Below are 19385 nucleotides of genomic sequence, written 5' to 3'. Positions count from 1 at the left end.
AAAATTAATAAAAAAAGAAACACATGGTAAAGGATGACAGGAGTTTGGGAGTGTGGGACAGGAGTTGGGGAGATAGGTCAGGCTGTGTGGTAGACTGATCAAAGGATTGAGGTCAGAATATTACACAGAGGAGACAGTTTAAAGGGATAATCAGAGCTAGAAAGGAGAATCAAGGAAGTAGAGAATCATATACACAGATAATCTAATAACTAGTGTCCTGAAAATGCAGGTGTGTAACAGTTTGAATTCATCATCCAGCTGCTGTGACTCATGGAATAGTGGGGTCTGCAGAATGCAGGCAAGTTATGAATTGCTTCTCAAGCTTCATATAAGGTAATGAATAGTATAAAGGGAATATTAATCAAAGAAAAGAAATAACGGCTTTAAGTGAGTGTTTTTATTATCTAAGAACAAATGAGAGGGATTATGTTCACATCAAGAATTTAGGATATATATACATGTGTGTATATGTGTACATATACTAATTATATATAATCATTAAGGCAGTTTAAGCCTTTTGAAATTGTAGCCCAGGTGAGAACCAGAATTTTAGATGCTAATTAGATACAGTAACACAAGCTGGGCAGAGCTCTTATCTCACCTGTGAATACCCTCCCCACTGAACAGCCTCTCCCACCTGCACTCTGCAGGGATCCAGTCAGTGCAGGCAGCAAGAAGCATGTAAGGATAAGATCTTTGTCTCCAAATATGATGGAAGATACTGTGTAAGTGTGAGGGAAATAGCACCCATAGTCTTTCTTAATCAGTGATAGTCTTGAGCAGACAGATTTAGCGTCAGGTGAGAGGTTGGGTCAACAACTGAAGAGGCAGCCACTATCCCTCTAAAAGAGGTAGCAGATTCCACAGAGGGGATGACTTAAAAGACTTACTGCAAATATTTAGTGTGATATTTTACATTTTGCTGTGACAATTTAGGAAAAGTGGTCTTCTGTTTTTGTTTTTTCATTAAACCTGAGCAGTTTTTGAACCCAAGCTCTGAGGTTTTAAATCTTAAACCAGGGTATTTTACTTATTTTGTTACGACAAAAATGTCTGGCAATAATTTTCTACACCATCTCTCTCTTTTTTAATTGAAGTAACAGTCAGTTGCAATGTGTCAGTTTCTGGTGTACAGCATAATGTCTCAGTCATACATATATACACATATATTCCTTTTCATTTTCTTTTTCATTACAGGCTACTACAAGATATTGAATACAGTTCCCTGTGCTATACAGAAGAAATCTTTTTAAATCCATTTTATATATAGTAGTTAGTATTTACAAATTTCGAGCTCCCAATTTATCCCTTCCCACCCCCTTTACCCCTGGTAATCATAAGTTTGTTCTCTATGTCTGAGAGTCCGTTTCTGTTTTCTACACCATCTCTTAATTCCTATTCTATAACTTTACCTTCCCCTAACCCCCCAGAACACTCAAACTTCAATTTTTAATCTTTTTGTGTAGGGAGGCAAGTTGTACAAAATAAACTATTAATCATTTTGAGTGTGAGAATATGGAAACTAAATCCTCAGGAGAGACTTTGTGTCCTTGATTTTGAACTCCTAAGTTTAGACACTATATCATCCTTTAGAAAGACTGCAGCTGAAGTTCTTATCTTACAGAAATTTTCTTTGTAAGAAGTGAGGCAACTCAACAGGTTATGTCCACGGTTCTCAAACTGCTGCATTTTGGAATAGCCTGGAGATTTTTAAAAATACTTTTGCTGACTCCCTCTCCCATGCATTCTGATAGAATTGGTGCACACAGGGATTTTTTTTTTTCCAATTCCTCAGTTAATTCCAATGTGCGGCAAAGTATGGGAACCACTGGGTTACTTCAAAATAAGAGACGATCTCTTTCTAACTGAGTTAGAAAACAGTCACAGGGCCAGTCAGAGTATGTAGGAAAACTTTTCAATCGTATTCCCAGCCTAGAAAGGATCACTGTATTTTGAAATGCATTTTTGGAGACTGTGAAAAGGGGGGAAATGGATACTGCAGTTGGGGGAAAGGACCTGCAAGCCTGTATACTAAGTTCTTTTGACTTATGTACACCTCTTTAGAGTTCTGTAATTATCAGTATAAAGACCATGTTAAATTTTTCCTGTCTTTTCCCAGACATCAATATAATTCCCTCATCATCAATATAATTACTGTAGCTACTTCTCCTTCTCTTACACAGTAATTATTATTCTGCCTGATTTGTGTCTTGACAGTAAATCTGACCATTCCGGAATTTACTCACTGTAAATGTTAATCCGCCTCACACTACTCCTGGCTACTTTTAATTTGCCTTTCCATTATGTTGCCAGTGACAACACCTCTGGATTTTAAGGGTTTCTTTAGAATTCTGAAGTTCTCCCTGGTGACTACGAAATGAACACGGTCAGCGTTACCAGAGACAGGCTTTAGCAACTGCAGAATCCTGCAGCTCGGCTCGCTAAGCGCTGGAACCGCAGACGCCTGTGGTGCCCACACTCTTGGCCGGTGGTTCACTTCACTCACCAGTTCCACCTTGTAAGGGGCACGTGGGCGGCACTTCAGCATCCTTTTGAATAGCGTGTGGGCCGGGAGAGGAGTCCTCTTAGGCTTGTCTTTGGCTTGAAATTGTTGGAACTACTGCAGATTTCTTGCTGGATTTCTCTGATTTTACAGTTCAAATGTAAGCCTTTACTTAGGACCTGAATCAAACTTGGATGTCAGGAACTCCCAACCGCAGCTGCACGACGTTAGTGTGATGGGCGTGAAAGCAGGTGGCAGCTTCCATTATATTCCCGTGTCCGTTTCTGACGCCCCTCCTTCCTTCTCTCTGTCTTTTAACAGTCTGGCAAGCTCCAGTCTGGCAAGAGTGTTAAATAGCAAATCATTTGTTAGAATCTTAAAAAACTTACTTATTTAGTACTTAACCTTGGGCTGGGCATGCTTCTAAACAGGTCACAAATGTTACTCATTTAATTCCTGGCAGTCCCTTAAAGATGGAGAACTCGGTTCTGAAAGGTTAAGGAGGCTCGTCTCAATCACACGGAGCAGGTAATGAAGGAGCCAGGATGCCAGCCCAGGTGTTTTGGCTCCTGCATGTCATTAACCATGAGGCTTTGCTTCCACTCCTCTTGCTAGATTTAAGGGAAGAAAAGTGGGAAACTAGCGTTTCTTCGAATTTGGCTTGAAAATGCCTTTTGCCGTATTCTCATCCCGAAGTCGACATGGATGCCCCACAGGCTGGTTTCCTTACTGTCTCCCGCTCAAAGCAGCAGAATAGAGTTTCTGATGTTGGGGTGAGTTCTACTACCCTTTAAAACATTTCTGAGAGGGAGAGGGTATGGCTCAGTGGTAGGGTGCATGCTTAGCATGTCCTGAGTTCAATCCCCAGTACCCCCGCTCAAATAAATAATTAATTAAAAGCCTAATTACCTCCCCCACAAAATTAAAAATAAGTAAAAATAATTTTTTTAAAATACAAAATTTTAAAAAAAACTTTTGGGTGTGTGATTTAATTTTTTTAGGATGTTTTATGATGAAAAATTTCAAATACATTAGAACAGGGAATAGAATAATAAATGTCCTCAAACCCATAAGCCAGCTTCAACAGTCATCAGTCTGTGGCCAGTCTTATTCACGGATTAATGTAAGGCTGGTCCCAGATCTATATCATCCATAAATATTTCACCTAGGGATAAAGATTCTTAACCGCAATACCATTATCACACCTAAAAAACTAACATTTTCTTAACATCATATATCCTGTTGGTGTTAAAAATTTCTCTCATTTTTCATGGTGCTGTTTACAGTTTGCTTGTTTGAAACAATCTAGGCAAGGATGACCTGTTGCATTTAGTCTTCAAGGCTTCCGTCATTTCCCACTTTATTCGTACCATAATTCCGGCCATTTGGCTTGCAGAACTGTCCAGATTGTGAATTTAGAAGATCACTTTCCTATGCTTCCTATAAATGAGTAGCATGCGCGTTGTTAATTTATGGCTTTTACTTCCAAAGGCGGTCTTTGCCCTGCATCAAAAAACGCTGGACCCTGCACCCATCTCGCCTTTGCCAGCAGAGGGCGCTGGAGGAACACGGTAGAATCGGCAAGAGGCAAAGCCTTTCTTCGGGTCCTCATTGGCATGTGAGCCTGGGACGTTCACACCAGCAGCCCTAGTGGTCGGACCATGGCTCACACCCTCCAACTGTTACTGCAACCCTTACCCTCCGGCAAGTTTCTCCGCCACTGGCAGGCTGGGTGTGGCAGTGTCGGCCATGCTTCCCTTCCCTGGTTTGAACCTCAGCATTAAGAGGGACCCTGCCTTGAAGTTTCTAAGTTCCTTCCTTGCTCACATTTCCTCAGCGCCAGGGCCAGCGGCTGCTTTCTGAAGTTACTACTGCTCTACCCTTTAGCACCGTCTTTGACCTTTCTTAGTCATTAACCACTTTACTAGTAATAATTCTTTCTATTTTTCCTGTCTAAATTACTGCTTTAATTTGTTACCTGACCGAATGCTGGCTGGTGAAATGGTCATAAGCCATGACAGGCAGTGACATTACAGTTACGCTACCACCTCTGCTTGTGATGAAGTATTGCTGAAGCAAGTGTCGTGGGAGCCCCTGGGGACTTTTTATGGCAGTAATGACGTCTGCAAGGGCCAGTGTGGGGTTGGTTCTCCATGCACGGAGTGGTTTGGGCAGATTTTTTTTTTTAATCGAGGTACTGGGAATTGAACCCAGGACCTCCTGCATGCTAAGCATGTGCTCTGCCACTGAGCTATTCTTCCTTCTCTGCTGCCCTTCCCTCCTAACCCCAGTGCTTATAAGAAGAATTGACAAGCTCAGGTCCTTAAACTCTCAGCTCAACAAAGTTCAAGGACCAGAGAAGCCCCCGTAACAGCCCTAAGGGAATCATTTCATGTATTTTCATTGCTGAAAATCAGACAAAACTTAATTGTCTACATCCATTGAATTCATAGCCTCATTAAGTTTCTCATGTGAAATTGAGGATATTCACTCTGAAAGATGGGGCCCTGAAACTTGGGATGGCAAATTTTGGTTGGACTCAGACTAAACTGAAAGTGTTAAAATGTCACGTCTCTCTGAGCCTTTCCTGCCAGTGGGCATAGTTTGCCCTCCTGTGTTAGCTGAGGAGGCTAACCTTTTCTGGAAAATCCTGAGGCTCTTCACTCGGGTCAGATCGCCTTGCAAAACACACGCTCATTCTCAAGAACTTTGATGCCACTACACTCACAGCCAAAGAGGGGGAAAATGGTAAGATTTTCCTAACATATATTAGCAGAAATCTGGAAAATATGTGTGGAAGTGTATTTGAAGAGTGTTAGAGCAAGGAGAATAGAATATATAGCTAGACTGAGCTGCATCCGTTGATATGGGTGCACTTACCAGAGATATTCTGGACTTAAAGTATTAGCTCTTAAGGCTCTAACAGCTTACATCTTTGTTGGTTGACTGAAACTTGGTCTCAGTGGTGGCCTATGTTTTTCTATTTTGTTTTTTGTGGGGGTTTTTGATGTATAATTGACATATAACACATTAGTTTCAGATGTACAATATGATTTGCTATTTGTATATATTGCAGAATATGTCTAGTTAACATTCATCACCATACATAGTTACAAAATTCTTTTTCTTGTAATGAGGACTTTTAAGATCTACTTTTTAGTAACTTTCAAATATGCAATACAGTATTATTAACGTTAGTCACCATGGCCTACATTACATCCCCAGGAGTTACTTATTTGTACATTTTGACCACCTTCACTCACCTATTTCACACAGACACACACACACACACAAACATATATCCTGCCTTCTGGCAACCATCAACTTGTCCTCTTTGAGTTTTGTACTCCACATGTAAGTGAGATCATATAGTATTTGTCTTTTTCTGTCTGACTTATTTCACTTAGCATTATTCTCCCAAAGTCTATCGATGTTGTCATGTCCCAAATGAAAAGATTTCCTTTTTATGGCTGAGTAATACTCCTTTGTGTATATATATGTACCAGTTTTCTTTATCCATTCATTCATTGGTTGTTTCCTTATCTTGGTTATTGTAAATTATGCTGCAGTGAACATGGGGGTGCAGATGTCTTTCTAAGTTACTGTTTTCCTTTTCTTTGGATAAATACCCAGAAGTGAGATTGCTGGATCACATGGTGGTTCTATTTTTAATTTTTTTGAGGAACCTCCATACTGTTTTCCATAGTAGCTGCACCAGTTTACATTCCCAACAACGGCACAAAAGTTCCCTTTTCTCCGCATGCTCACCAACAATTGTTATCTATCTTTTTGATGATAGGCATTCTAACAGATGGGAAGTGATGCCTTGTTGTGGTTCTGATTTGCATTTCCCTGATGATAAGTGATATTGAGCACCTTTTCTCTTGGGCATGTGCATGTCTTCTCTGAGAAAATGCCTATTCAGATCCTTTGCCCATTATTTATTTATTTATTTATTTATTTATTTATTTATTTATTTATTTATTTATTTATTATGCTATTTACTTGTATGAGTTTTTTGGCATATTTTAGATATAAACCCCTTATCAGATATATGGTTTGCAAATATTTTCTCCCATTCAGTAGGTTGCCTTTTCATTTTGTTGATGGGTTCCTTTGCTGTGTGGAATCTCTTTGGTTCGATGTAGTCTGTGGTGACCTATGTTTGATGAAGCTGAGATGTTGAAGCTTCCATAGCATGATGTGGAAGAAGGAATCGAATGGCTTGGGAAGAAAGGAATGTTGAAATGTATTTATCATGTGAAAGCTGCACACTTCCCTCCCCCAAATTACATTCTCTGCCAAGGTCCACAAAATACTTCCTTAATTAAGACATTGAGAAATACATTAGTGAGGGGAGCACTTGCATCCTTGAATCTCTACAGTTGCTCTCCTCTACAGGCTAGCTGTGACCGTGCCACTGAGATGGGTTCCCTGATCTCCCAGTAACAGGGGTCAAGTGCAGCCCTTAACTGGCCTGATTATCAATGGACTGTGTGGTCAATAGAGGGCGCTGTAGAGACACTGAAAGGCTAGAGCCGCGGAAGGGAAGGGATTTTCCTGCCTGGTGTGCTGTTTTCCACTGTAGCCAATGGATCAGCATATGGTGGAGCCTGGGAGTGCTCACTGGGGCGGCCCCCCTGGTCCAGCAGCAGCCCTCACCCTCCAGTGGCGCTCTCCTCCACTACGGCGGTGGCCCCAACGGTCAGCTGTGGCTCAGGCCTCCTGACAAGTGCTCCTGCCACCCAGTGGCAGGATGCTACTGCCCTCAGCTGAGGCCTCTGCCCTCCTGCCTGTCTTCACCACCATACAGTTTGCTCAGAGGTGCGAGTTATGTGTGTAGGTATCTGAGTCCTTTTCCTCTTCACTCTCCCTCGGTGTTAGGGTAGTAGTTACTTTCAGCAGTTGCTGCTTTTGTACTTCTTGCCATCCTCTTTTATCCCTTTCAGTGGTTAATTGTCTTTTACCAATTCGCAGTTCATTATATTAAGTGTTCATCCTCAAGTTATTGGTCTGGTTTCTGTCTCTTGACTCATTTTTTCTTTTTAAACTGAGATACAGTTTATAAATAACATTATATTTGTTTCCGGTGTACAACATAATGATTTAATATTTGTACAGACTGCAAAATGATCAGCACAATAATTCTAGTTAACATCCATCACCACACATAGTTGTAATTTTTTTTCTTGTGCTGAGAACTTTTTAAGATATACTTTCTTAGCAACTCTCAAATACACGTACCATATTATTAACTATAGTTACTATGCCATATGTTACATCACCAGGACTGTTTTGTTTTTTTTTTTTTTTTTTTGAGTGTAACTTTATTTTTATACTTTTTGGTGGGGGGTAGAATTAGTTTTTTGGTTTGTTTGTTTTTTTAATGGAGGTACTGGGGATTGAACCCAGGACCTTGTGCATGCTAAGCATGTGCTTTACCACTGAGCTATACCCTCCCCACTACCAGGACTTTTTTATAAGTAGAAGTTTGTACCTTTTGACCACTTTTACTCACCTGTTTCACACACATACCCCACCTTGACCTCATGCAACCACCAATTTTTTTCCCTTTATCTATGAGTTTTGTTCTGTTTTGTTTTGGAGTCCACATATAAGTGAGATTGTATGGTATTTGCCTTTTTCTGTCTGACTGTTTTACTTAACATTATGTTCCCAAGGTTTATCCATGTTGTTACAAATGAAAAGACTTCTTTCTGTTTATGGTTGAATAATACTCAGTTGTGTATAGCTATGAATTTTCTTTATCCATTTCTGTTTCCATATCATGGCTATTGTAAATAATGCTTCAGTGAACATTGGGGTACAGATGTCTTTTCAAGTTAGTGTTTTCGGGGGTTTTTTTGGTGGTTTTTTTTTTTTTTTTTTTTTTTTTTTTTTTTTTGGATAAATACCCAGAAGTGGGATTGCTGGATCACATGGTAGTTCTGTTTTTAATTTTTTGAGGAAACTCCGTACTGCTTTCCATAGTGGCTGCACCAATTTATATTCCCATCAACAGTGGGACAAGTGTTCCCCTTTCTCAACATGCTCGTCAACTCTTGTCTTTCTGATGATAACCATTCTAACAGGTGTAAGGTGATATCTTACAGTTTTGATTTGTATTTCCCTGATGATAAATATTGAGCACTTTTTCATGTACCTGTTGGCCATCTGTATGTCTCCTTTGGAAAAATGTCTATTCAGACCCTCTGCCCATTTTTAAATCAGTTTGTTTGTTTGTTTGTTTTTTGCTACTGACTTGTGTGAGTTCTTACATAAATTGGATATTAGCCTTTTATCAGATATATAATTTGCAAATATTTTCTCTCATTTGTTACGTTGCCTTTTCATTTTGTTGATGGTTTCCTTTGTGGGGCAGAAGCACTTAGCCCCACTTGTTTATTTCTGCTTTTGGTGTCACATCCAAAAAATCATCACCAAGACCTATGTCAGGGAGTTCACTGCTATGTTCCCTTCTAGGAGTTTATGGTTTCATGCCTTATGTTCAAGTCTTTAATCCATTTTGAGTTTATTTTTGTGTAACATAGTGGTCCAGTTTTTCTTTTGTTTGTGGCTGTTCAGTTTTTCCATCACCATTTATTGAAGAGACTGTCCTTTCCCCATTGTATATTCATGGCATGTTTGTTGTAAATTAATTGACCATGTATGTGTGGCTTTAATGTTGTGCTCTCTATCGGTTCCATTGATTTATATGCCTGTTTTTATGTTGGTACTGTATTGTTTTGATTGTTATATCTTTGTAATATAGTTTGAAATCAGGAAACATGATACTTCTAGCTGTGTTCTTCTTTCTCAGGTTGTTTTGGCTATTCAAGACCTTCTGTGGTTCCATACAAATTTTAGGATTGTTTGTTCTGTTTCTGTGAAAAATGCCATTAACATTTTGATAGGGATTGCATTGAAGCTGTACCTTGCTTTCCATTTTAAAATTGTTAATTCCTTCAATCCATGGGAACAGAATATCTTTCCATTTATTTGTGTCTTTTTCAACTTTTCAGTTTCTTTCATCGGTGTCTTACAGTTTTCAGTGTACAGGTTTTTCACTTCCTTGGTTAAATTTATTCCTAGGTATCTGCTTCTGTTTGATGCAATTGTAAATCGGATTGTTTTCTTAATTTCTCTTTCTGAGTTCATCTTTAGTGTATAGAAACACAGCTTATTTTGCATACTGATTTTGTATCCTCCATCTTTACTGAATTCATTTTTTTAAAATTCTCACAGTTTTTGGTGTAGTCTTTAGGGTTTTCTAGCTATGATACCATGTAATCTGTAAACAGTGACGGTGTTACTTCTTTCTTTTCAATTTGGATGCCTTTTCTTTCTTTCTTTCTCTTGCCTGACTGCCCTAGCTAAGACTTCCAATACAATGATGGATAAAAGTGGTGAGAGTGGGGATCTTTGTCTTGTTCTTGGCCTTAGAGGGAAAGCTTTCGGCTGTTCAGTGTGGAGTATGATGTTGGCAGTGGGCTTATCATATATGACTTTTATTACGTTGGGATACCTTCCTGCTATACCCACTTTTCTCAAAGGTTTTTATAAATGGGTGTTGAATTCTGTGAAAAGCTTTGTTTGCATCTATTGAGATAACCATATGATTTTCATTCTTCACTTTGTTGCTGTGGTGTATCGCATTGATTGACTTGCAGATATTGAACCGTCCACTCCCTCGCATCCCTGGGACAAACCCCGCTTAGTTATGGTTATGATCCTGTTAATGTATTGTTGAGTTCAGCTTGCTAATATTTTGTTAAGGGTTTCTGCATTAATGTTCATCAGAGATACTGGTCTGTAATTTTCTTGTAGTGTCCTTGTCTGGTTTTGGTATCAGAGTAGTGCTGGCCTCATAAAATGGTTTAGAAGTGTTCTCTCCTCTTATATTTTTTGGAACAGTTTGAGAAGATTAAATGTTTGTTAGAATTTACCAATGAAGCCATCCAGTCCTGGACTTTTCTTTGTTGAGAGGGTTTTGATTACTGACTCAGTCTCCTTACTAGTAATTAGTCTAGTCAGATTTTCTATTTCTTCATGATTTAGTCATGGTTTTCTAGGGTCGTATGCTTAGATTTCTTTCTCTTCTCTTTTGTATATCTACTATAAGTTTCTGGTTTGCAGTTACTATGAACTTAAATAAAATAACTTACATAATAACAGTCTAAGTTGGTAACAACTTAAGTTTTGTTTTTTTATAACTATTTCTGTTTAATATTCAGTTTTATAGTAAAATTACTTATTTTTAAAACATTTTTATTGATTTATAATCATTTTACAATGGTGTATCAAATTCCAGTGTAGAGCACAATTTTTCAGTTATACATGAACATATATATATTCATTGTCACATTTTTTTCTCTGTGAGCCAACATAAGGTCTTGTATATATTTCCCTGTGCTATACAGTATAATCTTGTTTATCTATTCTATATTTTGAAATCCCAGTCTATCCCTTCCCACCCCCCGCCCCCTTGGAACCCACAAATTTTTGGTCAACTAATCTTCAACAAAGGAGGCAAGAATATACAATGGAATAAAGACAGTCTCTTCAGCAAATGGTGTTGGGAAAACTGGACAGCAGCATGTAAATCAGTGAAGCTAGAACACTCCCTTACACCATACACAACAATAAACTCAAAATGGATCAAAGACTTAAACATAAGACAAGATACAATAAACCTCCTAGAGGAAAATATAGGCAAAACATTATCTGACATACATCTCAAAAATGTTCTCCTAGGGCAGGCTACCCAAGCAATAGAAATAAAAGCAAGGATAAACAAATGGGACCTAATGAAACGTACAAGCTTCTGCACAGCAAAGGAAGCCATAGGTAAAACAAAATGACAACCTACAGAATGGGAGAAAATTTTTGCAAATGAAACCAGTAACAACTTAAGTTTGACCCCATTCTAAAGCTCTATATTTTTACTCCCACAGCACATTTTATGTTTTTTATTCTCAATTGACATATTTTTATCTGATGTATCCATTAACAAATTATTGTAGTTATGGTTATTTTTACTACTTTTATTTTTTAACTTTTATACTAGCTTTATAGCTGATTAATCCTCCAAATTTCCATTAGATTATTCTGAATCTTACTATATAGTTATCTTTGTCAGCGAGATTTATACTTCTGTATGTTTCCTGTTACTAATTAATGCTCCCTTTTCCCCCTCCAGCTTTAAAGAAGTGCCTTTAACATTTCTTGTAAGTCTGGTCCAGGGGTAATGAACTCCTTTAGCTTTTGTGTTTGTCCGGAAGACTCTCTCTCCTTCAGTTCTGAAGGACAGCTTTGCTGGTACAGTACTTTTTGCTTTCAGCATTTTAAATGTATTCTGCCACTCCCTTCTGGCCTGCAGTTTTCTCCTGAAAAATCTGCTGATTATCTTGTGTCGGTCCCTTTGTGCATAACGAATCCTTTTTCTCTTACTGCTTTTAAGAGTCTTTTGTTGTCTTTAACTTTTGACATGGGTTCATCTTATTTGGAACTCTCGGCTTCCTGGTTTTATACCTATTTCTTTCCCCAGGTTAGAGAAGTCTCAGCCATTATTTCTTCATATGTGTTTTCTGCCTTCCCCACCCCAGCCCCAACCCTGCTCATTCTGGGATGCCTATAGTGCACTTGATGTTGTTTCATAAGTCTCTTAAGCTTTCTTTACTCTTTTTAAATTTTTTTCTTTTCACTGCTCTGATTCAATGAGTTCTGCTGTCCTGTCTTCAAGTTCACCAATCTCTTTCACTTCATCTAGTCTGATGTTTAACCCTTCTATTTTCAACTGACTTTTTTTCCCTTTGTGGGGGAGGTAATTAGGTTTATTTATTTCTTTACTTCTAGAGGAGGTACTGGGGATTGAACCCAGGACCTTGTGCATGCTAAGGATGTGCTCTACCACTCGAGCTATACCCTCCCCCTCAACCCTTCTATTATCAAAAGTTCAGTTACTGTATTCTTCAGATCTGTGACTTCTGTTTGGTACTTACATTTTCTATCTCTTTGTTGAAATTCTCTCCCTGTTCACTCATTTTTCTCATGAGCTTGGTGAGCATCTTTATGATTGTTATTTTGAACTCTTTATCAGCTAAATCACCTATCTCTGTTGCATTATGATCTTTTTTCTGTGGTTTTCACTTGTGCTTTTGTTTGAAACATATTCCCTTGTTCTTCCTCTTTCTTAACTCTCTGTGTTGGTTTCTCTGCATTTGGTAAAATGGTGGCCTCTCCTCATCTTGAAGGAGTGACCTTATGTAAATAAAACTCATTATTCAACTCTGCTCTAGCTCTTTGTTGTCCTTCAAACCTTTGTGATTTTCCAAGCAGCCTACTTTATTCTTCACGGCTCCCAGTATATGAGGATGTGCCAAGACCTGTCAGTGTCCCAGAGGGGAGGTTCTCAGTCAGCACCTAAGACTGAAGCTGTTTGGAAGTCAGACCCTCAGGAAGCAGCCTTTAAAGTACGCAAACACACCTTTTTTAGGGGAAGACTGGGAAAAGGGCATTTCTGTCTGCTCCCTCTGCACCGAGCCCTGGGATAACAGCCAGCTGAGAACTGTTTGCTACCATCCCAATGAACCTGTGAACACAAGTTCCGCTGACCACCAGAGCCAGGCAGTCAAGGGGTGTGTCCCCTTGGCGGTAGCCACAAACACTGGGGAACCAGACACACACACAGGCAGCTTTCTCAAAGACATCAGTAACCGGGGTGGGGCGGAGGGAGAGTGTGAAGATGGTGCCCACTCTGAGGTCTCTGGAGAGGCTTGTAGTCAGCCCTTAGGTGTGTGTTTAGTTAGAAGCCTCAGGCCACAGCTATGAAGACATGCTGATGACCTCTTTCACAGACAGACTCGGGGTGTGTTTCAGTCTGCTGTCCTTGTGATGTGCCCTGGGCGTGGTAGCTGGTTAAAAACTATTTCTCCGTTTGTTATCGTATGGGACCTGTGAATGTCAGTCCTGCTTGCCACCAGAACCGGGTGATCAAAGGGTGCCCCCTGGACAGCAGCCACAAAAACGTGGGTGCCAGGTGTGCACACAAGCTCTTTCCATGAGACAGACACCAGTGACCTGGAGCAAGGCAGAGGGAGAGGTGGAAGATGGCTCCCACCAGCCTCTGCAGACTTTAGAAAGTATTTCAGGGGTCCCCTAGATGTGTGTTTAATTAGAAGCTTGCCCCTCAGGCTGCAGCAATGAAGATATGTATCAGATCTCTTTCACAGAAACAGGGGATATTTCAGTCTGTTATCTGTCTGCTATGTCCTGGGGGTGACAGCTGGTTAAGAACACTTCCTCCATTTTTTACAGTCCTGTGGGACCCATGGGAAGAAGCCCCACTGGCTACCAGAGCCTGGTGACCAAGGGATGTCCTGTGAGTAGCAGCTGCAAAAATCAGGGCACCAGACAGGTGCACAAGCTCCTTTCTGGGAGATACAAGTGACCTGGAGCTAGGCAGAAAGAGAGCAAAGGTGTGGTGGCTCCTTTTCAGTGGTCCCCTCTTTGTGTGTTAAGTTAAATGCCTGCCCATGCCTGCCCCTCAGACTGAAGCTTTTTTTTTTTTTCACTTGAGGTATATTTGATATATGATACTATATAAGTTTCAGGTAGGTGTACAATATAGTGGTTCACAGTTTTAAAAGTTTATGTCCATTTATAATTATTATAAAGGCTGAAGCTTTAAGATAAGCAGCTAAGCCTCTTTTGCAGAAAGACAGGCCATTTTCAGTCTACCTCTGCACTGGGATTGGTGATGGATGAGTCCACATGAGCCCTTCAGGAGCTGTTTCTCAGCTCACTGCAGCCTTGTGGGTCTCGGGGACACAAGCTCCATTGGCTGTCAAAGCTAGGTGTTTTGGGTGCTCGTCTCTCAAGTACAGGTCTTAAAAGTTGGGGTCTCAGATGTCAAATTCAAGCCCTTTGCTCCTTAGAGTGAAGCCCAGGGCTGCCAGTTCCCTTCTGACTGTGGGATGCCATGCGGGGGCGGGGCTTATGGTGAGAGAGTGCGCCTCACCTTTCCCCTACCTGCTTAGATATGGTTTTCCCATTTGCCTGATATGTAGCAGTCACTTAGCTAGTTTTGAGCTTTCTTTCAGAGGAAATTATTCTGTTTGTAGTTGTAGAATCAGTGTGTCCATGAGAGGAGCTGAGTTCAAGATCCATGAACAGTGTCCTTTTGAACTGGAACACCCCTTACTCAACGTTGATTGAGTCTAGGTAGTAAGATCTGGAAGCTTGATCAAATGTGAGTTTAAATAATGGAGCTAGGGGAAGGGTATTATTGGAGAGTAAGTTCTCATCTAGTCACAGAAAGAATTCAGAGAAGAGACACAGAGGTCAAGAAAGCAAAATGAGGGTTTATTAAAGGATAATACACTCTCAAGGATAGAGTGGGCAGACTCAGGTGAGTAGCTGCCCTGAGTTTCTTTGACAAGCTGGTTATATGGGGTGTAAAAATGAATGGGCAGAGTATTTATTGGGGATGGAGGAGTTTGGGGTCATATTTCCTGATTTTCATCCCAGCTCCACCTTCCGGAAGGGAAGAGGGATTTTTTTGTTGTTGTTCTTATTTAGTCTTGTTTGGAAGTGTCATGGCATTGGTGCCTAATGGGTACTTCTTATCTCCCAGGCTACTTTTATTGTAATAAGGGCATAACGAGCCAAAGGTTACATTCAGATACTGGAGATTCCCACCTTTTCTCACCTTTGTCTGCCTCTAGGACCCTGTCATCTCAAGATATATGGCTTCCTATCAGTCTCAAAGTTGCTGCTTCTCTTTGTCTGCCCAAGGGCCTCTGTTGTTCACAAGATACATGGTTTCTTGCCACCTGGCCCATGCCCCCTTCTCTGCTCGTGTCTAGCTGCCTGCCTGCTCTAACAAGAGCACTTCATACTGTCTTCTGCTTCTCATTGCATCACACCAGGAGGCATGTCTGGTGGTCTTGCGTGGTCAGTGAGGTCAGGCATCATCCGCTTGATCCATCAGTAGAACATTCCCCATTTGCTTAGACCTGTAATTTCATTCAGTTGTAAGATGGCTTGCTTCTGTCCTGTCCTCTGCACTTATTGCCTGGAATTATTCTAAAGCATTTTTCCTCAGCTGACAGGTCATCCTGAAATGCAGTTCATACTGACAGGAGAATTGCTTAATTCTCTCTTTTCGTTTATTAGTTTCCATTGCTTTAAAAGTTTTCTTCAACATTCTTTAATGGTTTGAAAAAGCCTCAACAAACATCTGTATCGTGGCTTTTCTTCCCATGAGTACCTCACACATTTAAAACACGTGATACTTTTAATCACAGAATCCCCGATGCTACACAAGCATGAGATGGCGCTGCCAAAAGGCTGCTCCTCCTCTTAGTAGAAAAACAGAGCTGAGGGTGTTGCATGTTGACAGACCGAGATGGAAAAGTGGGGGTCAGCTCACTATGGCCCACTGCCTATTTTTGCACGGCTTTGAGCTAAGAATATTTTTACATTTTAAAGAATTGGAGGAAAAATGCCGCAGACCAGCCAATGAAGCTCAACACATTTACTCTCTGCGCTTCTACAGAGCGAGTTTGCCAACCCCTGATGTAAAGCAACATGTACGAAAGCACCTCCGAGTGAGAGGCTTCTCTGTGAAAAGGTAGGTTTGGGTTAGAGTGGTGGCTTGTGTCTTTCTGGGTGAGAAGTCACAGATCTGAGCTCTTTCTCACAGTTCTGGGGGCTAGAAGTCTAAGGTCGAAGTGCTGGCCGGGGCTTCTGGAAAGGCTCCCGACGCGCTGACAGCTGCTCGTGTCCTCACGCGGTGCTTCCTTCCCTGTGCCAGGAACTCCTGGTCTCTCCTTGTGACGTCACCTGTTCTGCCAAATTAGGACCCCACCCATAGGACCTCCTCTAACTGCAACCACCTCCTTGTGAGGTCCGCAGCTGTGAACTAGCTCAAAGCAGGACAGTCTGCAGGACAGGGGTACCCCTTCCTCTGTTTAGAGGAAAATCTGATGACAACGTCAGCGGTTTGGTGTCCAGGTTAATCCATCACCATTTGAGTTTGCCTTTCAAAAACTCACTAGGAATTGAACAGTCTGCATCAAAATTACAGTCCTACCTTATCTGTCCCTTAAACAAAATGAGGTAGCTTTATATTTGGAAAATTATGGCAATGCACACAGTATTTGGTGGTTAGGTTTAGATTAATAAAGGCTAATGCAATTATGTAGTTCCTTATTTTTTTTTAACCCCCTAGAAACAATATTGCACATAAACAGCAAACACCAGAAACGTAACTAGAAATGTGCTTTTTAGGCTACGTTTTACAAATCTTTTATTGCTTCAATAAGAGAATAGATACCAGAATGTTTTATTTCTTTTTAAAAACTTATTTGAACTTATCTACTTTGAGTCACTACTTTATTCTTCATTGTTTTTATTTTCCAAGTTTTAGTGCCCAAACTTGGCAGACATCATAGAGAAGTTTGTACAAACATGCATATACATATATACACACACATTTAAGTTTAAAGCCTCAGTTCCTCATTAAACCTTGTGCTCAGGTTCCTGTTAAAAAGAGGTAAAATGGTGATGAGAAGATAGAAATCAGGGGAAAAAAAACGAATAAATCCCAATTGACAACTTCCTTGCTATGAATTAAAGCAGACATTGTAAGGCAAAATCCATCACCTTGCTAAAACGTCCACTAAGCTACAGACCCAGATACGTACAAGAAAATAAATAAACAAAGAGCCCCTTACACACGGCAAAGTGGTTTAACGGCACGCTAGCTGAGGGGCTGTGTTTTGTTGTTATTTCAGGTAACTTTCCATTCAGGGACAGTTAGTATTTCAGTGATTAAAGTTTCAGGTGTTAAAAACACACTTCAAGCAGGGCCACTGTTGTTACACTGAAGCCGAATCCTTCAGGTTCTTGCCTTTAAAGCACTGTACAAACCCATCACAGTAATATCCAGGGTACTAAATTAAAAACATTTAATGCTGGTAACTGAGTAAATGCGATCACTGCACTCTAGGTCGTTTGATTTTATTTTTCTCTGTGGGAGCTTTCCTCTTTTGTGAGGATCCAGGCCCAGGATCCTTATTGTTCTGAAGAAGTGAGACAGCTTCTGGTAGACAATAATTTTCTACTTGAGGAGGGGATTCCTGTAAAAGGGAGAAAAGTTTTTTCAGATTTCAAACTGTTCATCAGGTTATAGATTCCTTTACTCTGCTTTATGACCAGAAAAACTTAAACATTTTTCTTTCAAGGTAGCAATTTAACACTTGTCACCTTTGGTGAACAGATCCTGTGTGACAAAATTTCAGCTTTTATAAAAAAAATAAGTTTATAAGCTCAGGCAGAGTGGGGCCAGCTCAGGTCTTAATGGTTTAATCTGTATAGATTAAATACTGAATATGGAAACTACAGTAAAATACAGTTAATAGTTATCATTTAAGTGTGAGAAGTTATGCTTAGTATAAATTTTTGAAAATTTTTACAATAAACATGTGAGATAGGTTTTTTATTCTCCATTTCATAGATAAAAAAGGTTAAATAACACAATGTTACCTACCTAACAGGTGGCAAAGCCAGAATTCATACACTTCTCCACTTAAGTCTGAAACCTTTGCATTTTTCTTCCTTATAACCTTATTACCAACGTTGAAATAAGGACCTTTTCTCTTATTAAAAGTATAATAAAACTTAATCTTCTGGCAACATGGCAGACTACATAACATGAAAATGAATCACCACAAAATAATGGGTAGTTGCCTTTTGATTTAACTCTTCTACAGATAACAAGTATAACGTCCAACCAAAATATATTAAAAGCAACTACTGTAAGGTTTTGTAGAAGAAACAAAATCAGGCAAATACTTGAGGGGAGTTGACAGCTGGAAAGAGAGGAATGGAAGAGGGTGAATTCCTCTTTTCATTTTTTATGTCTTTCAGCCTGAGGAGAAGCCCCGCTGGGTCATGCTGACTGGCTAAAACTCTAATAGGAAACCTTGAAGAACCACAGGACAGAATGGCAACCAGAGCACTAGAGAATGACGTGGGAGATCCCAGAAAGTGGGAGGGCAGAACCCCAAACTCTGTGTTATAAATGCTGATCAAATCCTCGCTTGACGCTGAGTCATGTATGTGCAAAGCAACTCAGAGCAAAGCTCCAGGAACCAAGCGGAGGTTTGAGCTGCCACTCACGGCAGGAGCTCAGCCAAGTAAACTGCCAGCTAAACAGATGGCGTGGTACTCTTCAGAGGAACACCACAGAATCTAGTTTCTACAGCTGATTCCCAATGTGCAGGATACATCCAAAATTATTACACACATGAAGAAGCAGACTATGATCTACTCTCAGTAAAACAATCACCTCCAAAATGGAAATACTGAAAATTACAAACTGTTCATGAAAGGAATCAAAGACAACCCAAACAGAGATGAGCTGTGTTCAAGGACTGAAAGACTTAACACAGTAAAGATGTAAATCACTCAAACTGATTAATGCAATCCTATCGAAATCACAGCAAGGTGTTTTTTTAGACGAACAAGCTTATCTAAAAATTTACAAATAAAGGTACAGGCAAAAAAAAAAAAAATATATATATATATATATAGAGAGAGGCCCTAGAATAGCAACAATATTGACAAAGAGGAATAAATAGGAAGGAATCACTACCCAATATTAGGGCTTATTATATACATAGTGATTAAGACAGTCTTGCAGAAGGAAAGACACACACAGATCAGTGGAACATAACAGAGAATTCAGAAACAGACCCACACAAAATGCCCAACTGAATTTTGACAAACGTGCAAATGCAACTAAATGGAGGATACTTCTTTTAAGAAATGGTGCTGGAGCAACTGGACACGCCATAGCAATCAAACAAACAAACAA

At 40.0% G+C, this 19385-nt stretch overlaps 1 protein-coding gene across 3 annotated transcripts in view; it reads right to left on the bottom strand.

The window, feature by feature from the left end:
* Window positions 1–16785: 16785 nt before the first annotated feature.
* TOPBP1 (DNA topoisomerase II binding protein 1) overlaps window positions 16786–19385 on the bottom strand; it is a 54319-nt gene continuing 51719 nt past the window's right edge. For 2 of the 3 annotated variants that reach the window (XM_032488218.1, XM_032488217.1), the window contains one exon: window positions 16789–17646. In XM_032488218.1, the coding sequence (XP_032344109.1) occupies window positions 17503–17646 (144 nt within the window). In that variant the 3' untranslated portion in view covers window positions 16789–17502. Of the gene's footprint in view, window positions 17647–19385 lie in introns of all 3 variants that reach the window. The other variant, XM_032488219.1, reaches the window with a different exon arrangement.

The sequence above is a fragment of the Camelus ferus genome, chromosome 1 (assembly GCF_009834535.1).
Source record: "Camelus ferus isolate YT-003-E chromosome 1, BCGSAC_Cfer_1.0, whole genome shotgun sequence".
NCBI lineage: Eukaryota > Metazoa > Chordata > Mammalia > Artiodactyla > Camelidae > Camelus > Camelus ferus.
The sequence above is the reverse complement of the archived record's forward strand: the minus strand, read 5'-3'. Positions and strand labels throughout refer to the sequence as shown.